The sequence below is a fragment of the Prionailurus viverrinus genome, chromosome F2, assembly GCF_022837055.1.
Source record: "Prionailurus viverrinus isolate Anna chromosome F2, UM_Priviv_1.0, whole genome shotgun sequence".
Taxonomy (NCBI): Eukaryota; Metazoa; Chordata; class Mammalia; order Carnivora; family Felidae; genus Prionailurus; species Prionailurus viverrinus.
The window spans coordinates 45,866,743-45,888,061 of record NC_062578.1 but is presented as its reverse complement, the minus strand read 5'-3'; the positions used below and the strand labels follow the sequence as shown (position 1 = coordinate 45,888,061).

At 34.6% G+C, this 21,319-nt stretch overlaps 1 protein-coding gene and 1 long non-coding RNA gene across 9 annotated transcripts in view; one reads left to right on the top strand and one right to left on the bottom strand.

Annotated features, from left to right (window-relative positions):
* The window catches only part of VPS13B (vacuolar protein sorting 13 homolog B), an 843,987-nt gene that overhangs the window by 319,616 nt on the left and 503,052 nt on the right, over positions 1–21,319 (bottom strand). For all 8 annotated transcript variants that reach the window (XR_007148665.1, XM_047842688.1, XM_047842692.1 and 5 more), the window contains one exon: positions 19,809–19,920. Coding sequence is in view for 7 of the 8 variants with exons in the window: in XM_047842688.1 (XP_047698644.1) it covers positions 19,809–19,920 (112 nt within the window). In the remaining variant the exon portion in view is untranslated. The remainder of the gene's footprint in view (positions 1–19,808; positions 19,921–21,319) is intronic.
* On the top strand, positions 1,017–19,853 carry LOC125156555 (uncharacterized). Its single transcript, XR_007148667.1, has 3 exons — positions 1,017–1,264; positions 9,686–9,813; positions 19,767–19,853. It is a non-coding gene; the product is annotated as an uncharacterized LOC125156555 (long non-coding RNA).

Here is a 21,319-nt window from a genome sequence, read left to right as displayed (position 1 = left end):
ACACACCCTGCGTGAGCGGGAGGTGGGGGGGAACTGGGCAGAAAGGGAGAGACAGAATTGGAAGCAGGCTCCAAGCTCTGAGCTGTCTGCAAAAAGCCTGACTAGGGGCTTGAACTCACAAACCATGAGATCATGACCTGGGCAGAAGTCAGATGCTTAACCAACTGAGCCACCCAGGTGCCCCAGGGTATTTTCCATTAATATGTAAACATGTATGTAGATAAGCTCTTACTCTATATGCAGTTTTAAAAATGCTTTTGTTCACTTACCAAATACCTAAAGCATATTTCATGTTAATAAACAGGCACACGTATCGTTTTTTGTGATGATGGTCACTTAGAATTTCACTGCATGTATACACCATTATTATATTAACCTGTCCTCTACAGCTGAGCATTTAGATGTTTATCAAATTTTGCCATATATATAATCAGCCACTGTTGCTCATTTATGTTTGAAACGCAGCCTAAAGCTATAGTGGTTTAGCACTTCACTGCTCTAGGTGATCTTAGAAGAGTAAAGAGCATGTGTAATTATCAATTTTGTTTCATTAAAAATGTATAATAGTGCTGATAGCGATTTTGTCAATACTTATTCTTAGTGCCTCTAAACCCAGGAAAACCCAGGAAAACTACACTCTGAGGCTAGTTTCCTTCTCGAAATTTATATGCCTGTAGGAGACTGTGAGAAGAAAATGCTGACTTAAAAACCAGGTACATAAGGTAAAGTGAGGAAACATAAAGGGCTGTCTATGGTGATGTTACTATTGGCAGTCCCTAGCACTAAATCATCTCTTTCATGGCAATCAGTCCTTAGGAGGATTATCCAATTATGAAAAATAAATACCTTAATGAAAATGAGAGGTGGCAGTTTAAAAGAAAACAGTACCCTTAATTATAATAATGCTCCTAGGTATGGTTAATGACCCTATACATTAAGGAACATAGAACTTTAATGACCTGGACCACACCAGGGTCACAATTGGTAGCGGAACACTGATCAACATATAAAAGCCACCAAACACATGAAAGAAATTACAGTACATCACACATCAAACATTTTGGCCTGGTGCTTCCTTCCTCTAATCCTACTGGCAGGAAATGCTCTACATATCCTTTGAGGTGACCAGACACATTTAAAAGTAGTCCCTGGTTAAAAAAGCTCTTTGGCTACTGCAGTTTTATCCAAAGAGGAGAGCGCCTTCTGCTCAGCACTGCTCCCTTCACTTCCACTTGAAGCACCTCAAAGGAGCTCCGCTGATGAGGTACTGTAACCACATCATGTCATTTCCTCTTCGCCTGGTTAAAATGTATAGAAAATAAATATAAAAAATGTTTTCATATTTTTATGAGGTAGTATCAGGCAAATTCACTCGCAAATATTATAGATTTAACTATTTTGTTTTGAAATATGTAAAGTAAGGTGAACATTATGTAAGCAAACACGTTTTGCCCTAAATCATCTTCTAAGTTAGCTTCTTATCAGAAAGTATTTATGGCACTATGAATAAATTTTAAGATTCTCTTTTTAATATTGCCATACTTAGCCTGGAACCTGAACAAATGATCCTGGCACACTAGGCAAAGTGAAGGCTGCTAAATTTCTGAGGATGAATATTTTCCAATAAATTCAGTTGGAAAAAAAATAGAGATACAGATGGAAAGATAACTTTCCCTGAGAGTCATCTGTTCTGCTATTAACTAGGATTAAAAAAATCAAAACATATTTGATTTTACTGTGTTATTCTATGGTGTAAATATGTTTATAGTATATTTTGACTTTTTTTTTAACCAGGATGACAGGATATTAAGAAATTATCATATATTTCATTAACATCTACTCTGTCACCAAACTGAACCAATGACATTGTAATTCTTTAATTCTATGCATGTGTTTTTTCCCTAGTTTTTGCATTATTCTTCAAGTTTTGTGGTACTATACCTCAGTTTTATCAGGTGTTCTTTAAAATCACCTGGAAATACTGAGGTTGTGTTTCACTGAACATCAGCTTCGTGACTTCTATTCAGAACTTAAATGACTGGTAATGTGTTCAATGCCACAGACATGCTGTCCATAGTGTGTTTGATAAGCTGACATGGGACAGGGATTCTTTTCACTGTTGTGTCAGTTTATCAAACCCATACCTGGACGACAGTCAATTCAGTTAGAGGACGACGGAGTCCTGGAATAAAAAGCGGCATTTCCTTTTGAGAAGCTATATGCTCTGATGTACAAAAGTCCTATGTATGTATGTATGTATGTATGTATATGACAACGTGCACTAAATAACTGTAGCAATAAATAAAATTCATAGAAATTGGTTCAAAAGCTCACATTATAACCACAGCTATTGAAGTGTATCTAAGGAATATGTCTAATGAATAGAGTGGTCTATTAATAAAAAATTTTCATCTTCTTACATCGAGTTTATGTTTTTCTTACATTCTTTAAAGATTCACATGGAAAATCTGATATTAAGGTATGACCACGTGAAGTTAAAAGTTGTACTTTAATTCGGAACAAAATCATTTATTTTTGAATTGTGTGATTTGACACTGGCTCACAAACTATGTTGATTTACACATGATAAGCTATGTGGAGAAAAAATGTTTTCACAACTTATGTCAAAAAAGAATATATGATTATGGAGGTCAGAATAATGGTTATCTTTGGAGTGGAGGGCATGGGGTGGGATGGGAATGAGGAAAAGTTTCTGGAGTGGTGGGTGGTGGTACCTTGGCCATACCTACGTAAAAGTTCATCAAGCTTATACAAATAATACACTTCCCTAAATTTAAGTTATAACTCAAGATAAAGATATGAAAAAAAGAACAAACTAGAAAAAAAAACTAGCTATGTGCTAATTTTTATCTATTTTGGAATCTCATTTGTAATTTTTTCTACCTTTGTCAATGTGGATTAATTTTTAGGTATCTAGTTTTTGCTCAAAGCTCAATGTTAAAAATGATGGGCAAGAAAAGTATTTCAGATTGAGACAATATCTGTCTTCAGCACAGAGGATACAAGGTCTCCAAATAAAGGATAAGTATTTCTAGTAGACAAAATAGGTACAATTGGACTGTTTAAGGACAGTGACCTCAGTCAATATACACTAATATAAGAAATAAAGATAAGTGTACATAGAAGCTGTTGTTTAAATTGGTACTTTAGAAAATAAAAACTTACTTGATCTCATGCAAAAAAACAAGTATTTTTTGGGTAATAGAATCTTATTTGTGGTTAGCAAGTCTTCTCATACAATGTGTAGAGGTAACTTATTATTAACCATACATATTAAATGGATGCATAGATGCCTTCTAACTTGATTTGTATTAGCTTCTACATTTATATAGAGAAGATAAAAAGGGCTTAGTAGACACTCCTAGTCAACACAGAGTAAAAGGGGTCTTCCTTAAGTTATAATTACAAAGCGAACACTACAGCTCACTTTCACAAGTTTCTTAAACTCAAAGCTGGTCGAAGATTTTAATTTTTTTAAGTAAGCTCAAGGCCCAACATGGGGCTTGAACTTACAGCCCTGAGATCTTCCGAATGAGGCAGCCAGCCACCACGAGATTTTTAAAACTCCGTTTATCTGTTTATCTTCTATGCTCTATATCTACTCTTTAATTCATTCAGGGTGATGAACAGGGTACATTATATGAATAACCGTAAGAATAAACATGAGGGTTACTTTTTAGTTAAAATATTCAATCTTTGTTATTAATTGAGAAAAAATGTAATTCTTCCTGTACACCAGACACTTAGAGAATAGCAATTTTTACTGTTCTTTAAAGAATGGTCTTATGAGACAGTGGTTCTGTTAAATAGTCTTCCTAAGTATCTTAAAGGTAAACTATGCTCTCTCTTGCTTGTCTCTAAGGCCAGAAGTGTTCAGATAATAATTTCACATGATAATGTTAGTGCCTCAATGAAAATATACAATCAGAAGTGCATATATTATATATTCAGCATACTTTATATAACCAAAATGTATCTGAAAGAAATACAAGATAGATTTTCCAAGTTTATAATATAAAACTGTCATGAAATGAAACTAAACATATTCTATTATTCTGTAACTTCTTTCCAACATGAATTTCTAGTGTAAAGCATCTAAACATATCAATAAAAAGGGTTAAATACATGTAATATAACATTCCAAAATCTATGACAGTAAAACTTAGAGTCATTTCAACACTGTTATTGAGGTAGCTTTTGGCAACAAATAGAAATACATTCATGGAAACCTACATCCTGCTACAGGAAGCCACAAAAGACGCAGTAACATTGGTGAGGGCCAAATGTAAATCCGAAGCCTTCACACTAGATCAGCTGAAGAACACGACAGGGACTAAAAGTCTGCCAATAGTATTTATGAACAAAGCTTTTAGACAAGTTATTCTAAATACCTACTATCCCAATCTCTCTGATTTGCTAAGAGAGAGTTATCTGAAACCAACAGTAAGCATTATAGGATTAGGGACATAACGTCACCAGATATGAAACATATCTTGCCCCAAACCAAAACAATGGTTATTTTGAGAACATTCATACAGAAAGAAAATTAGAAAGGTTGGGAGGGGAAGGGCATAGTTTATGGAGATTGGCAAAATTTGATCTTTACAGTATATCTGGAAAATACAGCTCAGAGTTAGAGTAGAAGGTCAGCTAGGTTTTAAGTGAAATTGTAAAAGGACATAGAAGAGAAATACCAACCCTTGAATTGCACATTCATTAGGAATAAAGAAAGGCTATCATTAGTATTTCCAGAAAAAGAATAATCTCTTGTTTGTAAATAAAGACAATTTTTCAAAGCATACATGCACAGTTTTTAATCATATAATCTCATCTATGAATTTCTATCGGTCATATTGTTTCAATTAACAATTGTTTGGGCCTATGTATATTGTTGAAATGTACATATAAAACAAGATTAACAAAATTAAGTTAGTCTCAACCATGAATTTCAATGGTTACATCAATTTAATGTTATTTCGTATCGGGAACATTAACCCTATGAAAAGCCAGAATCACCATTATAAGGTTAAAAATGACAAAAAGATACTGTCAAGGTTTTAATGTAGGTGAAATATTTTGTTGCATGCAAATGCCTGTCTCTTGGATTGCATCAAGGTCTATTTATTTAAAACCTTAAATGAGATACTTGAGTCCTGATTTTTAGTAAACTGTAATTTAATAACTCATGTGATTGTATATCAAAGTCAAAAAAATTAAGACTTTTTTTTATAGTGGTTTAAAAAAAATTCGGCTTTAACAAGATTTCAGTGAAGCTTCCATTTAGAAAATGGGTATTTTATGTCAACATTATGCTGCCAAAATTATCGCCATAAAATGAATTTCTGTAATGAAAGCTACATTTTCTTATCAATTAAAAAAGAACAAGCATGTTTTCACACTTACTGTGGTGGGTGGTTAGCACATCAGTCTCACAGTGAGAAGCGGACAGCAACCACTATTGCACAAGTTGTCCATAAAAAAAAAGCAAAAAATGCAACAAGTGTTGGAGGAGTACTACTAATGGAAACCTTCTAAGAGAAGATTTCTAAGATAAGCTGAAAATGAATCAGCTCCTCTAATGTTTGTAATTCCTTAAAAGTAAAATTCCATAAATGAAACTGCCACAGATTGAGTACACCTGTCAGAAGCCTCATTTATAAAAGATGTCCTTAAAATTTAGTCAAAATTACCATGGAGTTTTCATATAATGCTTGTAGACAATTTTTAAGAGAATGAAATTCTCTATGGAGAAAAACTGAAACCCAATACTACATTCAATCAATTAAGTACTGAATGTACCAAAAAAGGATTAGCAAATGCCCGTAAAGAAGAAATGGCTGAAAAATTCAACAACTGGCAAAGTTTCTAAAAAGCTATGGGATAAATTAGTCACAGATAAAATCCCAGAAGGGACTTCAGAAGACCCACAAATATTTATGGCTCCTACCAAGAGCTATATGCAGAACTTTACAAATGTCGAATTATAAGAAGAATATAGTTCTCTCAAGTAAATGATGAAGATTAAGAAACTTTGTAATTAAGAGTACAAAAGAGGGATGCCTGGGTGGCTCAGTCGATTAAGCATCTGACTTCAGCTCGGGTCATGAGGTTACAGTCTGTGGGTTCGAGCTCCATGTTGGGCTCTGTGCTGACAGCTCAGAGCCTGGAGCCTGCTTCAGATTTCTGTGTCTCCATCTCTCTCTGTCCCGCCCCCGCTTGTGCTGTCTCTCAGAAGTAAATAAATAAACATTAAAAAAAAAGTAAAAAAGAAAAAATGTTTTGAGTATTTTAAAATTCTTTAATAAAATATTTTAGAAAAATGTATGAAGTAAATTTGATTGTTATAATCACTAGTTTAAGTCTTTTAGGGTAGATATTAAAATTTTTGTAAATTTTTAAACAATATGATAGAGCAATGACATTGGAAGTCTGTGTATAATCTTAAATGACTTCCAAATCTATATGTCTAATTCTATAAGCCCCATTTTCATATATGTAGCTTAAACACAGTATTTCTCAATTGCACAGGATGTGAGAGAAAAAAGCCCAAGGTACTAAAACTCCATATAATATGCTTATTTAACTTTGATATAACTTTTGCATATGAAAAATATGTGAACAAACAGTACACAGTTGTTTTAACATAAGAAAATCAATACCTTCTTCTACACAATTTAAGAGAAAAGTTGTGATATGTAAGAATACTCTGGGAAGAAGAAATACAACAAAGAAAAAAGAGTTTCAACTTTTCCTTCTCTTTCATAATTTTGAGACAGAATTAAATAATTATACTGAGGTAAACATTTATCATTATGTTTTATAATCACTTAAAATATCTTATGAAATAAAAATCACAGACATATACTGAGTTTATTAATCAGCAAATCTATGTTAATATTTACATCTGGTCATGATTCATTTCACAGTTCAAAACAGATGTGAGAAAAAGCTTGATGACAATCAAAATCATTAGCTAGAGATGTTAATGGGGAGATTTTATGTAGATCATATAGTAAGAAGTACAGCCTAATGAAAATTCTTTCAAAATAGATTTTATGTTCAAGTACATCCAAGGACCAAAGAACTCAAACACTAGGATTATAAGAGTTTTCATCATAAATTATGGCTCTAATAGCTGTAATATTAAGCCATTGTAGCTTGTAATATTTTAGGAAACCTAAGGAAAATGCACTAAAACTTCTGCCTATTAGTTTGTTTCAATTTACTCACTGTTTTTAATTTTTATTTATATTTTTAATGTTTGATTTTGAGAGAGAGAGAGAGAGAGAGAGAGAGCGCGCGCGCAAGTGAGCAGGGGAGGGGCAGAGAGAGAGGGAGACACAGAAACTAAAGCAGGCTCCAGGCTGTGAGCTGTCAGCACAGAGCCCGACGCAGGGCTCGAACCCACGAATCGTTAGATCGTGACCTAAGCTGAAGTCAGACGCTCAACCGACTGAGCCACCGAGGGCCCCTCCATTTACTCACTGTTAACAAGAATATTGTTAGAAAAAAAACTAATATCGAAACACATAAAATTTAATGAAATATGAATGCAGAACTTCAAAAAAAATTAAGTTCAACCTTAGCTATACACTGGTTAACTGTAAATTAAACTAAAACCAGCATCTTTTTTTTTTTTAAAGATCTACTTTTATTTTCTTTTAATTTTTATTTAAATCCAGGTTAGTTAACATGTAGTGCAATAATGACTTCAGGAATAGAATTTAGTGATTCATCACTTACGTATAACACCCAGTGCTCATCCCAACAAGCGCCCTCCCCTTAATGCCCATCACCCATTTAACCCATCCATCCACCCCATATACCCCTCTGGCAACCCTCAGTTTGTTCTCTGTGTTTAAGAGTCTCTAATGGCTCACAAATCAAAAAATTAAAGCCAGCATCTTACAAGAAACTCAGTAACAGGCAGCAAAATGTAGTGGTAAAGAGCATGGACAATGGAAACAGGTTCTGTCACTTATTTTATGCGTGACCCAGGAGAAATCACTTAATGTCTGTAGAATCAGTTTCTATGTCTAAAGTACAATCATAATACTTGACTCTTATTACTTAAAGGTTATAGTGAAGTAAGCATTGCACCGAAACATCAAGTAGAACCCTTGACACAAGGGAAGCACTCACTACTAGATGTTAGCTATTACTGCTGCTGCTGCTGCTGGTATATTGCAGAAAGGTACCTCAGGCACTGGTATTGAAGGCCAGAGAAACAAGACATTCTAAGTAAAATAATTATGAATTTTGTTTTTTGTTTTTTTTAAAGAGAAGGATTTAAGCGAGACATTAAAAAGAAAGATGTGATTCTTAGGAATTTTTTTACGTTAATGATGTTGAACACCAAAGAAAAAGATTTTTCAAGAATTCATAACCTCTCCAATGTAAAGTTTTTATAATAAAAACTCCTTGAAAGGCTAATCTGGAAGAAGAGTACATTTCAAGAAAATTGAAAATGCATACATAAAGAAGCGCCACAGCAAAGAACCTACTAAGCATTACTGGGGTAAACAAAATATATTCAATAATTTGAACAAGACTCTTATGTAAGAAAATGACGGCAAGACTTGAAATAGAGACTGAGGTCAGCTCACAGAAGAGGATACATGTTGGGTTAAAAGAAATTTTGTCATGTTAAAACTTGAGCATTATTACAGATGCTGAGCAGAGTTTCAAAGTGGGACACTAAAGCCCAAATGCCTACAGTATTTTAATTCATACCGTAGTGAAGACTGTGAGCCACTTGGGTCTTTTCAATTCACATGGTAACAAAGAACAGCTGTAATTATTTCAGTTTCCTATTGGTACTGATATATTTGTTCTTCAAAAACCACCCAGTAGCTATCTCAGTGACAGAAACGACTCAATTTTCCTTTTACAGTTTCCCAGGTACAGTGATGTCTTGAAGTCTGGAAGTCTTCGTCACAATACGTTCTACAGAAGTTTTCACAGCGTTTTTTTAATAATGGAGAACACTTTGTTAGCTAGACACAAAAAGTAGTCTTTAAATAGATTCCTGATCTGTATCTAAAATGGTTCAAAAACAGGCAAGCATTTCTGAGTATGAGGACACTGAAGGGTGCCTACAACACACTGAGTTGAAACAAACCCAAGTTGCAGAACACTATTTAGACCCCATTTTTTAAGACAGGTAGAGCTGGCTTGTCACTCTCTTACAGACACACAGAAGTGGTCTAAAAAAGTGTCAACCTGTTAACAATGGCCACAAAGTAAGGAAATAGCCAGCAATCAGAATAAGCAGTGGGATTCTATTTTCTATAGCATATATTATTTAACTTAAACAATGAACACTACACTTTTATTTTAAAAGCCTTAATATAGGCTTATTAAAAGAGTAAAATAAAGGTAGATTTACTATTAAAAAGGTATCATTTCAACAATGTTATTTTAAAAAATTCTATTTTAACTTTTCATATTTTAATTCGATAACAAGACTACTAAATAATGATAAACTGAATTGTAAACAATTTTTTAAAGGATTTTTATGAAAGGATTTATATTTTATAAAAGGATTTATAAAAGGATTTTTAAAAACAGATCACTAAAACATACTGAAAAAATGATGCATTTACTTAAATAGACTCATGAATAACTAATGTCAATGTTTCTATTCTCTTCTACTTTTAAAAAGAAAAATCATTGAATGGAAATGAAGAATACTTTTTCCCTGTTCCTTCCTGTGAAACCTGTCTGGATGGAACTTCCGGAATCATTCTTTCCTCGTATCATAATTTTCAGAAGATGTACAGACTTAATGCCGTAAGAACACGAAAAAGTTTAGGGTGCAAGTTCATAACTTCTGATTTTGCTTATTTCATTAATCCAGGCTCTGTGGGAGGTGTTGTAGATAAAGTGTGAATTATTATGCTATTGAATCTATCAGAGCTTTACAATGTAATTTCATCAACTTGAATAATATGGTTGGGGTCTTGAGTTCAATGAAGGGAGGTACCATTAAGTCCTACTCAAAAGTACATTTCTAGCATTGGTGTTACATACACTGTAGGCACTCAGTAGATATCTGCTGAATAAGTGAAATAATTAATATTTTAAAAATAAGTGAATTAAAGTAATAAATGAATTAATGCATGTATACATACATGCAATGTGATAGCATGAATGTCTCAAAAAATCCCTACTGTTCTAATGACTGATGTAGAGCTATTTATTCTATTTCTCTTATTTAAAAAAATAGTTAAACATCATTTAAAACAATAAAAATTAAGTTAAAATACTTGTAAGACTGTATTCAGGTTTATAGTCAATGAAATTTTTAGGTAAGTCCTAGGAAGTAGAGATAATATAAATCCAATGTAATTTTCCTATAGTGAGTATACTATAGAATGGCATAAGGTCCTGACTGATACTTACATCCATTTTTTTTTAGTAGAAACAAACATAAACTCTCAAATTACTGAGCTGCAGATGATATACCAGCATTTGAAGAACATAGTTTCCAAAAATATATATAAATCATTTACATAAAAAAGTGTAACTAAATTTATTAAATCATTAATGTGCTTAAGTTACAAACACATTTAAACAGTTTACTTCAAAATGCTTATTTTAATTTCCTTAAATCAGCCTATGAAGGAACACTTTTCAGCATAGGTCATTTTTTTTTTTTTTTTAATCTGCCTTTTAACCTTTTATCCCTAAATGTTTCTCTGTTGCTCTTTAGCCAGAGACAAGAACCTGAATCATCTCTGAGGGAATGAGATTGTGTAAGATAGAGGGAAATCTATCAGGCCAAACTGTGTTTCAGAACTTCAGTGTAAGTCAGGGAAAAAAAACAGTTGAACACATCCTAGGAGAATCTCAGAAAGAGGTGAAAGGAAACTGGGAGATCACCTTATGCAGGAATTAGTAGTTGGAAACTAGAAAGATCAGTAGACTAAAAGGAGGAAGTAGGTAAAAACAGCAGAGGGTCAAGAGAGGAATTCATGAAAACATATAGCTGGGCATGAACACTGGATAAATAACATGTTATATATGCTCTGTTGTTTTCTAGTGGATCAGATCTTTTGAGACTAATGAGGTGCAAATTCATGTAAGTTGTCAGTAATTTAATACATGTTTTATTATTTTACATTTTCTGAATCATAGACCCCAAAAGTAAGAACCACTATCAACTGCAAATCTGTAAAAACTCTGAACTTAAAAAAAGACTCCATTGAGGACGGTCTTGCTAGGGAAGAGGAAAATGTGGGGATGAAAGATACTTACTTGCTGTCACAGTGTCTGAATGTTTGGCATTAAAAATTATCAGCATTTATTAAAATATATTTTTTAAACCTTGTTTGTTCAAAAGATTTGGAAACCACCTAATCTGCTACACAAGGTGTGGCCCTTGAAGCAGCACATCAATATCACCCAGCATCAGTGTTCTATGCAACCATGTGGGAGCTTGGTGGAAATAGGAAATTTCAGGCCCTATTCCAGACCTCCCAAGTCAAAAGCTGCATTTGAACAGATCCGCAGTTGATTTATAGATACATTCAGTTTAAGAAGCACTGGCCTAGGGGCGCCTGGGTGGCTTAGTCAGTTAAATGGTTAAGCATCCAACTTTGCCTCAGGTCATGATCTCACAGCTCATGGGTTCAAGCCCCACTTCGGGTTCTGTGCTGACAGCTCAGAGTCTGCAGACTGCTTTGGATTCTGTGTCTCCCATTCCCTCTGCCCCTCCCCTGCTTATGCTCTCTCTCTCTCAAAAATGAATAAACATTAAAAAAAAATTTTAAAAAAAGCAGCACTGGTCTAATTCAACATATAACCAACCCCTTCTTACCCTTCTACATGGTTGATCAGCCTCTGCTATATCAGCAAGGGGGAGCTCAGTACCTCCTAAGATTGTCAACATTTCAAAAAAATGTAAATTCCTGTTCTCCACCTGCCAAACCCCAAACTAAATCCTCCCACAGTTTTCCTTCCCTCAGTTAATTTCATCTTTCCAGTTGCTTAGGCCATACAACTGAATTATCCTTATCTCCGTTGTCTCAAATTCCATGTGCAATCCATCTGCAACTTCTCCTGGCTCTACCACTAAAATATGTCCAGAATCTGACCACTTCTCATCACCTCCACAGCCACTACCATCAGCCAAACCACCATCATCTCCTGCCAAGATTAGTGCAACAGTCACAGACCCTTGCCCTTCCCTGCCTGCAGTCTATTCTTCACGTGTTGGCCTGAATTATCTGCTTAAATATAAATTGGATCCTGCCACTCCTCCAGCTCAAACTCTCTGAAGGCTTCTCATCTGATGAAGAAATCAACCCTTCAAAAATCAGAAAACTTTCATATCACATATTCGGTTAATTCAAATGACAGAAATTAATCCTTAACATGACTCCTTTAGAGATCAATGTCAAACTCTCATTTGTTCTTCTGAACTGTGACTCCTTTGTATTAAAGGCAGATTTCACCTGTTTTCAAATGTATATTTTTAGTCCTTGCTGGTGATCCCTTCATGTCCTTTTGCAGGTAGATATCTGGTAAACAACAAAATCATTATTTCAAAATTCTTCATGTGTTGATTATTTTCCTCCACAACCACCTCCCGCTCAAAATGGTAGCCAAACGCCTCTAAGTCAAAATGGTAGCCAAACAATGGCCTCTAAGTTTCCTCCATACTGTCTCTCACCACACTGATTCAGGTATATACTGCTTCAGCTGCCACTGGCTTCATTTGTACACTCCTGTTCCAGGATCCTTATGCTTTCTCAGTGAGCCATTCCTTCTCTTATTAGGCCATGATGTCCATCTCTAACTCTCCATTTTCTGTCTTCTTCCCTGCTTCCACAACAAGTATTATAGAATATTTTAAATTTGTGACTGTCTCCCCCATTAAATATAAGTTCCATAAGAGCAAGGCTTTTTTCTTTGTCTTGACACTCATCCAATACCTAGAAAGGTGCCTAATGTGCAGTAGGCTCACAAAAAAAATTTGTTAAATAATGAATAAAGAACAAATAGCCCCATTGTTATTACTTTTATAACTGAAAGGTCTTCATTCCATTGAGCTGCAAGTTGTCATTGTAATATTCACTAATTTAATGATCTTAGGTCTGTTCTTAGCTTCAGAAGGAATAAAACTATTCCCTGTGACACATGACAGGTCAAGTATTTAAAGAATGGTCCTATGTCCCCTAGTTTTCTCATCTTCAGATTTAAGATCTTCAGTTATTTCAGTCTTACTATTGTTCCCTCAAAGGTTTTTTTTTTTTATTGGTTGCATTTAGGATTTTTTTTGAATTTTCACATACATATTTTTCATAATGAAAATACCTTTTAATTTTTTTATTTTTATTTTTTTAATGTTTATTGTATTTTTGAGACAGAGAGAGTCAGCGTGTGAGTGGGGGAGGGGCAGATAGAGAGACACACAGAATCTGAAGCAAGCTCCAGGCTCTGAGCTGCCAGCACAGAGCCCGACGTGGGGCTCAAACTCATCAACCGCGAGATCATGACCTGAGCCAAAGTCAGACACTCTACCAACTGAGCCACCCAGGCACCCTGAAAATACCCAACTTTTTAAAGGTAAAGGCATCTCCTTTCTCCCAGGTACAGACATATTTTAGACCTGGGAACCTGTGCTGGGGGAGACAGATGTTGCATTCTCTCTCTCTTTGCTCAGCATTCTCCCTCAGCCCATCAGGGAGGAGTCTCTTTATTTCTGATTTTCAGTAAATTGACCATATTGTCCCTGGATGTAGTTTTCCTTGCATATATTTTGCTTTTATTGAGGATAGGGTACTAGGTTTCTTGGGTCTGCTGGTTAATGAGTATTGCTAATTTTAGAAAACTCTCAAGGGTTATCCTTTTAGTTATGCCTTTTGTTGTTCTTTCTCCTACTTACACATACATTAGACCATTTGGCAGTGACCCACAGTGTTCACTTTTTCCTCCTCTCTGTGCTTCAGTTTGGATAATTTCTATTTAGCTATGTCTAAATTCACTAAATCCTATCTTCTGCTTTGCCCATTTGCTGTTATAGCTATCCAATCACTCCTTAATTACAGATAGCATATTTTTCAGTTTTAGAATTTTAAATAGACCTCGTTTCTATGAACTCTTTATCTTTTCAACATTTTTAAAATACTACTAACAATTATTTAAAACTCCTGTCTACTTATTCCAACATCTCAATCATCTGTAGGTCTTCTTCTACGAGCTAAATTTTTTCCTGATAATGGATCTAATTTCCTTGCTTCTTTGATATTTTATAATTTTTGATTATATATTGGACATCATATATAAAAAGACTAAAACAAGTTAAGTTATTTCTCCTAGAGAAGGTACACATTTTCCTGCCAGGCAGAATGGGTAAGCAGGGGATAATTTTGATTCACTCATTAACTGAGCTAAGTTGGGGTTGGTTTACAGCTTTAAACTTAATTTGCCTCTGGTTTCAAAGGTCCCAAGGGCAAGACTTGTCCTGTGTTTGTTGTAGGCCTCTCCTAGTAGACTTGTACTATATATATATGAAATATAATGCAAGACACAAATGTGAACCACCTCTGTAACTTAAAATTTGCTAATAGTTACACTGAAAAAAGGTTTAAAAATACAGTGGGAAAGAGTTGTAATAATGTATTTAACTCAACACATCCAAGTATTGCTATCATTATATAAAATCAACATAAAGATTAAGAAGATATTTTATTAATTATTCAAAATATTGTGTATATTTTATACTTCTAGAACATCTCAATTTGGACTAGCCACATTCTTTTTTTAAAGTATCTTATCTTACCTGATCTTAGAGAGTGCCAGCAGAGGAGAGGGACAGAGGAGGGGGGTTAGGGGAGGGAAGGGAGAAGGAGTGCAAAGGAGGGAGAGGGAGGGAGAAGGAAGGAGAAGGAGGAGGCTGGGGGGAGGGAGGGAGAAAGAAGGAGAAGAGGGGGAGAGAGGGAGGGAGGGGGGGAGGGGAGGGAGGGAGGGAGGGAGGGAGGGAGGGAGGGAGGGAGGGAGGGAGAGAGAGAGAGAGAGAGAGAGAGAGAGAGAGAGAGAGAGAGAATGAATACCAAGAAGGCTTCACCCTCAGCACAGAGCCTGACGTGGGGTTCGATCCCATGACCCCAGGATCGTCACCTGAACCAAAACTAAGAGTCCATCATTCGACCTAAGTGACCCAGGTGCCCCTGGACTAGCCACATTCCAAAAACAGAAGAGACATAGTAATTAGTGACTACTGTATTGAAGAGTACACCTCCAACATGGCTTTATCTTTTAAAGAATGTGAAACTTTGTGATATTCAATTTCTTCTTACCAGCTCCCTCTCCCCACCCAACACTCAAAAAAACAAAAACAAAAACAAAAAAAACCACTATGGATGACTGTGTGTTTGGGGTTCCTCCAGATTCCAATGTGTCACTCTAGCTCATGACCAATAAATGTCCCTTGATTTATTCCTTTCCACAATAAAATATCCCTGCTTATAGCAGATAAGGCAAATAATTCCAAAGGTGAAAAGTGCATCCAGTCTCCATACACCTAGAACAGGTATTTCTCTTTCTGGAATTTAATTCCTCTGGACCAATTTGTGACATCAATCTTTGATTTAAAACAATCGGCTCTATTGAGATACAATTTACATCCAATAAAATTGATCCTTTTGAGGTGTATAATTTAGTTTTTTGTATATTCTCATTGCACTCACTATACCTCACTCACTGTACAAGTACTCACTGGACAAATTATTGTACATCACCACTACCTAATTCTAGAACACTATTATCACCCCAAAAAGAAATTCTATACCCATTAGCAGTCATTCTTCTCTTCTGTCTTAGCAACCACTCTTCTACTGTCTCAATGGATGTGTCTGTTCTGATCATTCCATTTAAATATAAATAGAATCATATAATATGTGGCTTTTTTGTCTGGTTTCTTTTACTTTGTGTGTTTCCAAGGTTGATCTAAGTTAAAACATAGACTTTATTCCTCTCTATGGCAGAATACTATTCTATTACATGAGTATACCATATATGTTTAGCCATTTGTCAACTGAAAAACCTTTGGGTATTTTCCACTTCTAGCTATTATGAGTAGTGCTGCTACGACCACTGTGGGTATGCGTTTGTGTGACACAGTTTTCAATCACCTTGGAGACATACCTAGGAGTAGAATTGCTGCATCATATGATGACTCTATGTTTAACCTTATGAGGTGTTTCTCGCAGTAGCAGCACCATTTTACATTCCCACCAGAAATGCATGAGGGTTCCAATTTCTCCACATCAGTTGTCTTTTTTATTATAGCCATCCTACTGGGTATAGCTTTGACCTGCATGTCTCTAATGACTAATTGGGTTGAAAATCTTAACACGTGCTTACTGGCCATGTTTATATCTTCTTTGCATATTTATCTATGCAAATCCTTTGCCCATTTATTAATTGGGTTGTTCTTCTATTTTTGGCTGTAAGAGTTCTTTATGTATTCTGGATACAAGTCTCTTATCAGATACATGATTTGTAAATATTTTCTCATATTCTATAGACTGTCACTTTCTTGACAGAGTTCTCTGTAGCACAAAAATTTACAATTTTGATAAAACTGAACTTACCTATTTTTTTTCTTTTGTCCCCTCCTCAGCTTTTGGTGTCATTTTAAAGAAGCCATTACCTAATCCAAGGGCACAAAGATTTATTCCTTTCCTTCCTCCTATAAATTCCAGAATTTTACTTCTTATATTTATATCTCTTATATTTACATCATAATTTTTATGTATGGTATAACGTAAATGTCCAAATTCATGTAAATATTCAGTAGTCCGAATACTATTTGTTGAAAAGACTGTGCTTTACTACTGAATTATCTTGGGTTATCAAAAACCAATGGATAGTAAATGTGATGGTTTGTTGGTGGAATCTCAATTCCATTCATTTATATGTATCTGTCCTCATGCCAGTACTCTATTGTCTTGATTACTACTGTTTTATCCTAACTTTTGAAATCAGGATGTGTCCGCCTTCCAACTTCTTCTTTTCCAGTATTGATTGGGTGTATTGAATTTCCATATGAATTTTAGGACCAGTTCTGTCAATCTCTGCCAATAAATTAGCTGAAATTTTGATGTGTGGATTATGATGAATGCAAATTATTTGGGGGAGTACTGCCATCTAGCATTAATTAAGTCTTCTGATCTATGCACATGGGATATTATTTCATGTATTTAGATCTTCTTAAGATTCTTTGTACATAGGATATGATTCCATGTATTTTAGATCTTTAATTTCTTTCACCCATGTTTTGTAATTTTCAAAGGGTTAAGTTTTGCACATCTTTTGGTAAATTTATTCATAAGTATTTAATTCTTTCTGATGTGATTATAAATGTAATTATTTTCTTAATTTCACTTTTAGGTAGTGCATAGCTTAGTGTTACTATGAGCTGACTTTTATAATTTGATTTTGTATCCTGCAACCTTGCTGAACTTACTTGCCCAAAAGTTTTCCAGTGGATTCCTTAAGATTTGGTATATACAAGATCATGTCATCTACAAAAAGGCAGTTCTACTTCCTCTTTACAATCTGGGTGTCTTTTACTTCATTTTCTTGCCTAAATGCCCTAGATAGAACCTCTAGTATAAGGCTACATAGAAGTGGCAAGAGCAGATATCCTTGTCTTGTTCCTGATCTTAGGGAGAAAGCATATAGTTTTTCACCATCAAATATGTTAGTTATGGATTTTTATAGATGCCACTGATCTGGTTGAGGAAGTTAGATAAGTCAAGAGAGAAATAAAAAAACTAAGTGCAGATTAAAAGAAAGAGGAAGTAAAAATATGCAGTGGGAGAGTACAATGACTAAATGATATGATCAAGGAGAGGGACTAAATGATAAAAATACACATCTAAAAACAGTTCTGAAAGGAATTCATAAAAAAAAATTCTGAAATGCTCTGCCTTTAGTTAAGTGTATGCTTTTGGCAAATCATGCAAAAATTCTGTGCACCTTGGTTTGTCAATTATAAAAAAACTGGGGCATTTATTCTATAAAGTACTTTTTTTGTACTTTGTATGTACTTAGTACATATTTTTATATATTTTGCATGTTTCAGGATATGAGGCACTGAAGATCTAAAAGAGATACTATGTTATTTACACTTAATTTACTTTTTGGCTTTATATTTCCATATTCTACAAAATAATTCAGGTAGCGAAACAGGGAAGGAAACGAGATAGGGAAAGAAGGTAGAAAGTAAAGAAAAAGAAATATAGAAAAGGAAAAGATAAAGAATAAAGATACAGAAAGGGAAGGAAAAAATAAGTATGAAGAAAATATGGAAAGTAAATACGGACAGCGACTGAGAAAAAATAGTTCAAGGACAATGAGAAGAAAGCAATGACAAACAGGCCTAAGGGAGCCATATCTTCACAAATGACTTCTAAGGAGCCAGAATGTGGAGAGGGCAGAGGAGGAAAGGAGTTCACTTTACTGATGGTGATAAGATCTTTTAATAGAAAACATATTTCTTTCACCATAAGTAAAACCCTCTTTGAGGGCCACTTACTTCTGAAATGAAAAATAAAAGATAAATACACCTGAAAACCTTTTCAAATGTTAGAAGATTATTTTCGCCCAGAAAAAATTCTACTGTAATCCTTCCCCTAGATACTGACAGAGTAAACAGTTATGAGTTGTGATCTTGTGTCTACCATCATCACTTAACCAGAGACAGCTATTGTTTTGGATCCTCAGTTTCCTTATCTATAAAATAAGGCAGCTGGATTAGAAAATTCCAAAGGCCTCCTTCAGTTCTCACATTCTCAGATTCTACGTAAGCTAGCAAAATAAGAACTTATTTAAGGGATGAATACTATAAGCTACCAACAAAAGTAATAGAAGAAAGAGAACATGATATGTAATTCAAAAGAAAAAAATATCAAATAATGGAAAAATTTGAGACAATCAAATCCCTAGGTCTGCTTAAAGTAAAACTTGCTATCAACCTCTAGGTGGTAAGTGCATTACAAAGATCAGAATCTTTCCTAACGGTAACATTTATTGGAGAACAGTAGGAATTTATTTTTAAAAGAATGACACCACCTCATCTGAGAAGCAGACCAGCAGGATGAATAAGACACTTGTTCATCTGTACTTCTGTGATTTTTCTCACTTGGTATTATTTGCAACTGCACTTTTATGTCTGGCAGCAGTGCCAGTATGAATGATGTATTATTTTTATCATGTTGATTACACATGTTCACCAGTTTAGTTGTCCATATATGCTTGGTGTGGTTTGCAAATACTCAGTGACAAAATCCAGAGCATGGCATTTTCACAGAAAGTGTTTACTGTGAAATTTCTCCTTAGAAGTTTGCTTTTCTTTACAGCTTTGATCCACATGACATCCACAGACCTACGTTTCAAATAATGGCTTATAGTTAAATTAAGAAAATGACTGCAGTAGGATGTGGTAGTTCTGGAGCGAACCTCAGTCTCTTATGTGATTAGAGATTTGGTCAAATTTAAAGTCTGCTAAAATTTTCCAAACTGCGCTTCTTCAGTTTTATGGGGCCTTGGTACTTACATTCTGTTATTCATCAACACTTCACAGAAATACTTGATTTGTCTGAATGAATTTAAAAACCCACAACTGAAGAAAATCAGAAAAACCTGGTTTTAAATATCAAAAGATCCCAAATGAAAAGTATTTCTACAGGCCACACTAAGCAAGTTTTATTGATCAGTGTACTTCTTTGCAGGATGAAATTGCTGCAAGATTGAAGATAAGAAAATAAACTTACTGGTAAATATCTTTCCTGAGGACAGTTCTGCCAAGGGGATTGTCAGCTTGGGGAGCCATAGCAACAGAGCCAATCTTCAAAACCATGGTGTCTTCTTTTGCTGCCTGATTAACTGTAATAAAAGAAATCGATTCATGAGGTATTCAGTGGGTCTGTGTGTACTTTATGCATATGGAGAAATCTAAATAACGGGTAGAGACACATGAAGATAAAACCAATAAATGAGGGCAAGGAAAAAATTATGTGAAAAATAAAAATCTTTGAGGCTTTTGAGACCTACTTCCTTTATATCCCAGTAAGTAATTTTCCGTTGTGCACAATTAAAATGATAATTAAAAAACCCAACAACTCCATCCCAACTTTAAAACATACGATGTTAACTACGTATGAGTAGTGTTAAAGTAGTATGTTTCTCAAATTTCATAATCTTATGCTACTACATCTTTCTCCCAAGTGACTGTCAGCCCTGGGTTTTTGACACTGCCATTGCAGTGTACGCATATATTATTGTCAACAAAGATATTAAAGGTCACTACAAGGTCAGTGACAGATTCTCAAACCATTTATATTTACATGACAAATAATAATTAAATACAATACACACACACATATGTACACACATGGTCACAGCACTTCAAGTTGTAACATGTCAGAAATTCCAAAAGAAATATAATGGCTGCAACGGTAAAGAAAAAAAAAAAACAGGTAATTGTTTAATATACAAGGACATTTCAACGTGTTATTCTAGGCACTTTTTAATTTAAGTAATTTCTACTGTGAAATTGCTTGAGAAATAATTTCATACCTATGTAAAACTTCCACCTCCTAATGGAATCTAACACTAAGGTAAGTAATCTCAGAAAACAATAAAAAAATGAAAAAAATATATATATATAAATTCTGATCCTTTGTATTGAATAAAGCAACAGTATTTTACCATGTTCTTATAAAGTTTAACAATTTTTCTGTAAATCACTGGCTAATTCAATGTCTTTTCTAAGGACCATTTGAAATGGATAAGGGTTCTTCATGGCCCCATTAATTTATATTAATATAAATTTATATTCTACTCCCTCTTGTCCAACTGATGATGCCATTGTAGTAGCTGTTCAAAAATTGTTTAAAATTGCTAACAATATACAAATTTGTGGCTTTTGAAGAAAACAGATACTCAAACTCATCGTTTCTCCCAAGAAACTATCATCTGCCACAAATGGAACAGAACAGGACTGGCTGCAAGACCTCGGGAATATCCTGAACAGAACACGCCTACAAAGGCATACAATCCATATTTCCCAAACTGTGGTGCCCAAAGAATGCAAAAGCTAAGAGATTATTTCCAGCTGCTTCAGCAGTACACTCAGTATGGTCTGACTTAGATTAGACTAAAAAAGAAAGTCAGAATTAAGAAAATCAGAAAAAGTTAGAAGAAAGATACTCAGGAAAAGAAGGAACCAGGATAAGATGTACATAAAGGGAATGGCAAAACAGCTGGGAGGTGGGGGTCACAA